Genomic DNA, 9714 nt, shown 5'->3' on the forward strand with positions numbered 1-9714 from the left:
TATATGGCAAACCGCCCGCTGATTTACATTAAGCAATCAGAAGACCAAGGGCTCTACCTGCACTTTGTGCCACACATTTAGCAGTCTCTAATAGGAGACCAAAGTACATGTACTTTTTCACAACTTGCAGATTGTAATCATATGTTAACTGGAAATATCTTCTACCTTATGGATGTGAAATGCGAAGCGTTAACTGAGAACATAATTATCAATTATAGCTTTTAAAAATAACTACTCTATTCCCCTTTTCAAGACTTATATAATATTTATAATGGTATTTGTGGTAGTCAGGATCAGTACCTTATTCCGCGCATTCGGGTACTTAAAAATCCAGTATTCAAATAAATTCGAATCATGCAATACGGTTATTCGAATTCCATTTCATTATTCGTTCCCATCCGTTGTAAAAAGGCAAAATGTAGGACTAACAGGTACATGTGTATGATTGCATACGCAGCACAAAGACATATATAAAATATCTTTATCTGATTTATTATCATCAACAAAGAACAAATAAGAACCTTCAATTATTTGTAACAATTCAGAGTGTTTAACCATTAGAGATAGATAGATAGATAGATTTATTCGGCACATACATGTCAAATAATAACATAAACAATTTATCACATTTTACATACGAACAAGATAAATTTAAAACAAACACATATACTGACCACAAAAAATATCACAGATCAAATTGAAATCATGAGATATACATGTGTGTTACATTCACAATACCTTAATACAATTTCTCAGATGCTTAAAACAAAATTAGTTTAGAGCAAAACACATATATTTAGCATCACAGAATTAAAATTGACTCAATGAGGTAAACATTTGAGATACATTTACATGCATGCTGGGAAATTTGTCGTCTGCTCAAATGTAGTCTGCTGAATTTCTAAAATAAGCATTTTCTTCGATTTTGTTCAAAGAATACTATCAGAATAGCAAACAGTTTGGATCCTGATGAGACGCCACGTTCATTGGCGTCTCATCTGGATCCAAAACTGTTTGCAAAGGCCTTCAAAATTCGGTTCCAGCACTTAAAGGGTTAAAAAAGTGACTAATACCTTAAGGTCGCAAGCGATTAAACAAAAAATATACATTTAAAATAATAATTATCTTACACAAATTAACAAAATGTTTACACAAATTTAATTTATATTCACATTCTTTGTAAAATTTATATTTAATTTACGTACATTTACAGTCACATCTACCATCGTCATGTAAAAATCCAATGTTCAAGATAAACGCGTCTTTACTCGTTTTACTTCTTGATGATATTTTTAACCAAAGTCCACACACGAAACGCTGACATTTGCAGACATTTCTTTTTCTGCGGCTTGAAATGCGTTGACGTGCTTTGCTGCACCTCGTTCGGCAACGAACTTCGCGTCTTCCGCCTAGACTTCGTCGTTTTCGAAGATCCGAAAACTCCCGTCATGAGGGTCTCGTTGTTGAGCGCCGGGTGTAGAAACAGCTCTTCGAAAATGGCCGTCAGTTCTTCGTCGCCGTTCTGCGCTGAAACCTCCACGTGCGGATGCTCCCACTCTACGGTGACCAAGCAGTCAGCGACAACCGGGTGTACCTCTCGCTCCGTGATGTCTATCTTATTACCGACGACGACTATCGGAACATCGGCGGTTCGCATTTTCACTATGGCGTCGCGCATACAGCGGATATATTCGAACGAGTAGAAGTCGTCGACGGCGTAGACGAGGACGAACGCGTCGGCGCGCCGGATGTTCATCTTAATGAGCGCCGGAAGCGCCGTCTCGTCGGTGTCGATCAGATCAACTGTGAAGTCCTGCGACATAAGGACGTGTTGCTGACTTTTTCATTGAGTGCAGCTCAGTCACTTTCCGTTTCTGCACAAACCATTCGGCGATCGTGGTCTTGCCGACGAATTTCGAACCCAGGAGGACGATACGCGCCTTTGCGCTCAGCGTTGTCAGGGCTCGCATTCGCAAGGAGTTGTAGAGGTCCCTAAAAGTGCAAATAATTAATTAGAGAATGTATTTTCGAAATTATTTTTTTTCTTTGGTATAAATGCTATACAATTGTTCAAAACTCTTAGCAAAGAATGTTGTGGAGGCGTTTTAATACAGTTACATTGCATATATTCTTTAATAATATTTTTTGTACAATAATTTCAAACTTTAAACTCAATAAAATCATTTCGGTTTGTTGTCGTAAAATGTCGAACAAAATATATGTACTTACGGTAATGAAGTCATAGAATTTCCATGGCTGTCTTGGTGGTGTCCTATATAGTATAAAATAAGGATGCAATTGTGAATATTAAGATTTTTTTATCAATAAGAAAAATCAACTATATACAAACTATGCAAGAAATGCTTGTTGTCTCAAAATAAACTGCCGCTTGTCAGGTAGAGCCGCTGTCTTTATAGGTACTGGAATTCGCAGTTTCGTAAAATGTGTTAATATGAAGGATAGCAGTGTTTAAGTCTTAATGCTGCTTTTATATAATATAATACAAGTATTATGTAAATGTTAAATAATTGTATTCCATTTCCAACCATTGTTTGGTATACTTCAAATATTCAAATGGTGTACAACGAATGTAATTTTGATGTAATTAATGGCTATCGACATTTCAAGTTGCAGGATCACCTTACTTTGTGGGGTTACCCCTTTTAACTTTAATGGATGTAAACACCACCGTTAGTGGTGCTTTATTTTTAATAACATTTTAAAACAAAGTTTCAATAAACGAGCATAGATAAAAAAAACTTGAAACAAACGAAACGCTTTTCTGATTTTTTGTTACTGTTATTCAGCTATGCAAGGTGATCCTTAGACCAGATATAAAGCTGCCTGGTGGAGGACCACCAATTGCAACAATTGCCATCAATAAACCGTTGAGTTCCCTGCTAGTGCGATTTAAGATACTGTGTTCGATTCAGTCACTGCTTCTGGGACTACTGACTAGTTATACGAAAACACCATGTTTATCGTGAAGTTGTTTACATTGTATATAGTTGCAAGAGTCCCGTTTGAACATTTATTCGTATTTTTTGTTGCAGTTGTGGCAATGGATCATCGACATGTAGCTCATAATGAACATTTTATGATTCTTTCGTGTGGCAGATTAATTAAAATGTCTGACATTCTGCGATCATCTGCGATTAATTTTTATAGAGGTGATGACTTTATATTAACATGATATGTTCAGGAAACAATTTTTACACATGTTATAACTTCAAGAGATATTCTTTTGTTTTAGTTTTGACGTCGTATGTCTATTTATGAGCCAGATTTGTATTCGTGTGTTGTAAAATCGTACTAAAGTGTATTGTTTAAATACTGCATGTTTTTCTATGTATAAATATTCATTATGAGATATTTTTAATATAAGCGCACTATTACATAAAATCATCGCAATGAGGGCATCCAACAGTCAATTCATTTTTTTAGCATGTGATGATATTACTGTATATTTGTTATGTTTTAATACAATTACGGACTTATGGACATTTCTACTACGATGAGTACCTGTACTGTATTTTAAAAAGCCCATGCATTTAATATGGATATATATCTACTTATTTAATTAAATTAAAATGATGTTTTTATTCTGAATGATGTAATAATTATTTGCAATTTTTAATACATGAAAAACAACAGCACCAGAAAAAAGCAACAACAACAACAAGCGTTAGCCTTAACTTATCTAGTTTCCAATAAAGTTACAAGTTGGCCAAGTGCTGTTGATAACAAAAATATGATATAAATCAACAAACATATACCACATAATACATAGCTGACTTCTTAAGGGACTCGGATTCGCAGTTTCTTTGAAGGTGTTAATGAGAAGGACGTCTTAACTCTACGTGTTGGTAATTAAATATTGACGTTATTGATTTTATGCATTATATAATTATTATTCACATCATTATGTAATTGTGATATAATTATTATATTATTGAAAAATAAAACGTAAAATGTTTACCATGATTTTGTATCCTTACTTCAAACATTAAACTGTGTAAAAGAAATAGTATTATGAAACTAAATTATAATTTTTTTTATTTTCATATTGTTTGAAATTAGTGGACACAATTTTATGCACATGTCTAATTTGCTAAAACGTTTTTAATATTATTATATTTCCTTAATAAACTCTGTAGAAATATACCCTAATTGTTTGCCAACTTTAATTCTATACACTGTCATGTTGTTTATTCGGTGTTAATTGCACTCATCATCCTCTAACTGCTGTTATTGATGTTGCTGTTCATATACCTGTTCTGATATTTCTGTAGATGCTGTTCATCATGGTAGGTGAACTCAATCCAGCGTATACTGTACTACCGGCTAAAACTAATAAGGCGCTCATTTGTTTTCAGAATTATAAGGATTTATATCATATCTGGAAAGAAAACAAGGCACATCGTCAGACCCACTGTCTCTTTCTTGTTAAATGATTCACTTCTTAGGAAAGATTACCGGTATCACACAATAAAATCAACAATATCGTTTAAATATATACAAAAGAAACGAGCGCTTCCTTTATGTTTCAAAATCCCTAAGTTAAAAATAAAATATAAAGAAATAATTATGCAATTATTATAATTTGATAAAGAACAAAATATAATGCTGATTCCATTTATTCAAGTTGTGGAAAGATTAAAACCGCCGACATAGAGGTAATGGCGACACGAAGGGGCGGGAGCCGACATAGACTTCGAAGCTCATTGCTTACGATCAAACACTACGAAGCCCACGGTTACGGCAAATAATCCGGGACTGGTTGCTGCGCATGATGTTTTCGCCTTCTCGAACGACGAACTCAGACACACGTCTGAAAGAGAAATCGTCTGACGACAATTCGAGGCGGGATGAGACGCACACGACGTCAGAAAATCGTGAAAACAGAACGGATGACGGGGATTGCTTTAGATCTTGTTGCGTGGGACAACTCGGGCAAAGAGGATGATCGATAACAAGGTGTGTTATCAAGCAGTACGAATATGGTTACTATGCATATTCTATCAATCGGAGAACACAAAAGAGTGTAAAAGAAATCTAGAGCGTGAGAAAGACCTACGTAGGAAGAAAATATTGATTTACGCGGAATCAAAGAACAGATAATGCGGAACTGGATTATGATTGCTATTGTGTGGTATACTCGCAGCAAAGGAGTCCGAAAACAGACGATTGGTGGAAAGAAAAAAAACAATTTGCAAAGCGACGCCATCTAAGTACCTTCACATTTCAAAGGACAAAAACATTAAGGGCGTAAATAAAGACAAGATTGGCCACCGGGCTATTCATAAGCTTACGCTCTACGCTTGACCAAACGATATGAAACCTGTCGAATTCCAGTGCGCTTTGTAAATAATGGAACATGAAAGCAAAATGTTGGCGGAGAGATATGGATTATGCTTCCATGGAAAGAGACACGAGGTAAACAAAATACTAACCTAAATACTAAATACCCAAACTAGGCGCGTAATGTATTTACTTTAGAAAGAATTGAGTTTTACCTTGCTTTGAAATTTAAGAAGAATATGATGTGGTGTTGTTTGTTATGTGTCAAGTTCGGCAAGTGTAGCAATTAGTAATTACACATTAACTGGCCCATTCCTCGTTTAAATAACTTCTATTTAAACGAGGAAAGAGAAAATGGTAAAAGGTCATTAGCCGCAGTTATTCCGTACATTCTATGAGTTGACCAGTGTTTTCAGAGTTCGGTGTAGATTTCTCCGTGTACAGTGCTGTAATAATTGCAAAAACATACATATGTAGTCCGATTGTTTAAATTGGTTTTATAAGCAGCATTTTGTTTCCTTTTTGAGAATCATATGAATCTTAGACATCTCGACAGATGTACACCAAGTTAGGCATTGAAATATACATTTACAACAACAACAACAACAATTGGTTTATTTTTACTGAAAGGCTTCCGGCCAAAAATACAAAAATACATGCAGTAATCATAAGTAGTGAGATTGTTCACAATATCAACAAAAGTAATGGTGCGACGTGTAAAGTAATAAAATTGCTTATTGATATATGGCAAACATTTAAACGTTAGTTGAATGTATTGAAACCAACATTGGAGGCGGGTATTATGAATAATTTAGCAGCAAATTTACAAAATATGCACAATATGCGAGTTTGACTTAAGTTGCAGTACACATGCCAGTAACGTATATGCAACGTCAAGATATCTTCAAAATACAAAAATAGCTTGCTGCCTGGTGTCATACCTAATAAGCACAAAAAATATTCTGATAATGTACATTCTAAGCAGTTATCAATAAAAAAGAGTTTTCTTATATGATCACAAACAGGACAGACTAATAAATAAAGACACTAATTTTTAATTCTATACAGATTTCGAGGTCGTCATTTTTCAGCAGCTATGTTTCGCATATAGAAACAATATGAAATTCCTCACATCGAATAGTCAATATCCTTGCGCCCCCCTTGATGTTGTTTGTTTACGTCATCATAAACGTATATTTGCATATTGTAGCACATTATGTAAAATATATGCCCCGTTCGTGAAGTATTTCCCTGTTCGTGAAGTATTTCAGTACAGATATAACGTATTTCGTCAAAATTTTGCACGAGCAGTCAATTTGTAGCACGCGTGTTACTTAAAAACAAATATATGTCAGTCCATTGTTTCTCGATTTTTTCTAATATAAACGCATGTTTGTGAAATTCAAAATTTATGTTAAGACTCGGAGTTTTCTAGCACTCCCACATAATTAACCTACTTTACTCGCGAAAGTTGGGACGAATTTTGAATTTTAGCTGCAGTTTCCAGCTATTACAGTTTTTACGGAATGTTAAATAACGCGTATCAATGGTAACAAGTTATACCTCAAATGTACTGCTGACGCATGAACAATGCGGTGTCTATTTTTTTGCCACCGCGACCTCCGAAACGACGCCTGCCGTCAAAGCAGTGTTCAACTTCGCGATGGAAACAATCAGAATTTATTCGAAAGTATACTGTTATTTCTATTACTTCGTTGCTTGATTTGTTTGGGCGTTGCGCGCGCGAAAATGTTGATACACGATTTCACTCAGTCAATCACCGGTACGTTATAATCTATAGTGTTTATATTGCTGATAAGAAATTGTGTGCTTAAGAGAAACTAAATGTTGCTGGTCTTGTTATGATAACTACTGCCATCAATTGACGATGAGATTATTAGCATACGGAGCGTGGGATACTTGTTTAGTGTTTTATCTGTCCGTTTGCAAGGGTATTAATAAAGAATGTTTCCTCCACTGTTTACCATATTGTACAAGTTGTTCACAATTCATCGTCTTGCAATTAACACGACACGGGAACACCCACTTGGGTTTGCTTCAAATGACCACTCATTTTAATTGCAATATCCTAGAGCCATGATTATCTAATCATATTTTACTTTGCTGGTCGTTTTGCGCCGTTGGTATATACACACGCTTCTCACCTCGGGACCCGCTTTCAGTTTCCGAGCAAGCAATATGCGAGGATGCTTGGTGCTCGTTATACCGGACAGGTGGGTTTTCACCCCGTACCCCGGCATCCTCTAGCAATACACGACCAGACCACCATTGACATCTTTAAATAACAGCTCATGGCTATACATTGCAGCTATAATTCAAAATTCGTCCCAGGGCTTCTAGTGTTTTCCAAAACTCTTACCTTAATTGCTTATTAGACTCACGAAAGTTGGGACAAGTTTCAAATTATAGCAGCAACCTCAAGCTGTTAGCTGTAATTTAAAGATAAAATCGCATCGGGCGCTGAAGGACGTCTCTAATCTAAGTGGAGCAGTTCCACATCTAAACTTAGCAAGAGAAGATCTATGTCGTAAGGGTAGTTTAGATGTAACATACGTTTCTACAGCAAATGATTCTTTAAACTGTCTATAAGTTCTAAGTTTATTACGCCCCCTACCAGATGGCCGGACTTCAGCATTAACATTATTTCTTCATATACTAACATATTTATGCATGGTGTGAGACAACACTTCTCCAAAAAAATCTCTCAGGCTTATGTCACGACAGTCATTCAATGGATGTAACAAACAGACATCGTTAAAATTAGTTTTACATTCATCTGTCAATTCTTACAAGTTCTGCTACTTTTAACCAAACAAAACAAAAATACTCTTTGATTCATTCTACCACTGTCCATATTAACAAGTCTATGCCAATGGTGTGCAATAGATTTCCACGGGTTAGCATTTGGTGGTTGCCAGGCAGTGTCGCCATACAAAGCATTTATAGGTGTGTATCGGCCTGTACCAAGAAAAAATCAAATAGCTCGACTTTCTACTGCATTAATACACGAAAATGATTTAGTGCCCCAAATGGCCGCACCATATGAAATTATAGGCAGACTGTAGTATCATATAGTTTTGTAAATACTTTATATGGCAAACCGCCCGCCGATTTACATTTAGCAATCAGAAAACAAAGGGCTCTCTCTACCTGTACTTTGTACCACACATTTAGCAGTGGCACCACAATCTAAATGCTCATCTTATAGGAGACCAAGGTACATGTACTTGTTCACAACTTGCAGATTGTAATCATATGTTAATTGGAAATGTCTTCTACCTTATGGATGTGAAATGCGAAGTGTTTACTGAGAACATAATTACCAATTATAGCTTTAAAAAATAACTACTCTATTCCCTTTTTCAAGACTTTTATAAGATTTATAATGGTATTTGTGGTAGTCAGGATCAGTACTTTATTCCGGGCATTCGGATACTTAAAAAATCCAGTATTCAAACATATTCGAATCATGCAATACGATTATTCGAATTCCATTTCATTATTCGTTCCCATCCGTTGTAAAAAGGCAAAATGTAGGACTAACCGGTACATGTGTATGATTGCATACGCAGCACAAAAACATATATAAAGTATCTTTATCTGATTTATTGTCATCAACAAAGAACAAATAAGAACCTTCAATTATTTGTAGCAATGCAGAGAGTTTAACCATTAGCACGCTGGGAAATTTGTCGTCTGCTAAAATGTAGTCTGCTGAATTTCTAAAATTAGCATTTTCTTCGATTTTGTTCAAAGAATACTATCAGAATAGCAAACAGTTTGGATCCTGATGAGACGCCACGTTCTGTGGCGTCTTATCTGGATCCAAAACTGTTTGCAAAGGCCTTCAAAATTCGGTTCCAGCACTTAAAGGGTTGAAAAAGTGCAATATAACATTTGACTAATACCTTAAGGTCGCAAGGGATTAAACTAAAAATATATATTTAAAATAATAATTGTCTTACACAAATAAACAAAAAATTTACACAAATTTTATTTATATACACATTCTTTGTAATATTTATATTTAATTTACGTACATTTACAGTCACATCTACCATTGTCATGTTAAAATCCAATGTTCAAGATAAACGCGTCTTTCCTCGTTTTACTTCTTGATGATATTTTTAACCAAAGTCCACACACGAAACGCTGACATTTGCAGACATTTCTTTTTCTGCGGCTTGAAATGCGTTGACGTGCTTTGCTGCACCTCTTTCGGCAACGAACTCAGCGTCTTCCGCCTAGACTTCGTCGTTTTCGAAGATCCGAAAACTCCCGTCATGAGGGTCTCGTTGTTGAGCGCCTGGTGTAGAAACAGCTCTTCGAAAATAGCTGTCAGTTCTTCGTCGCCGTTCTTCGCTGAAATCTCCGCGTGCGGATGCTCCCATT

General features: G+C 35.7%; 1 protein-coding gene across 1 annotated transcript; it reads right to left on the minus strand.

Moving 5' to 3' along the window:
- Positions 1-1273: 1273 nt before the first annotated feature.
- LOC127868872 (GTP-binding protein Di-Ras1-like) lies at positions 1274-1822 on the minus strand. Its single transcript, XM_052411042.1, has one exon. The coding sequence runs from the start codon at positions 1820-1822 to the stop codon at positions 1274-1276; it is 549 nt and encodes a 182-aa protein (XP_052267002.1).
- Between the last annotated feature and the right edge of the window lie 7892 nt (positions 1823-9714).

The sequence above is a fragment of the Dreissena polymorpha genome, chromosome 1 (genome assembly GCF_020536995.1).
Source record: "Dreissena polymorpha isolate Duluth1 chromosome 1, UMN_Dpol_1.0, whole genome shotgun sequence".
NCBI classification, from domain to species: Eukaryota; Metazoa; Mollusca; class Bivalvia; order Myida; family Dreissenidae; genus Dreissena; species Dreissena polymorpha.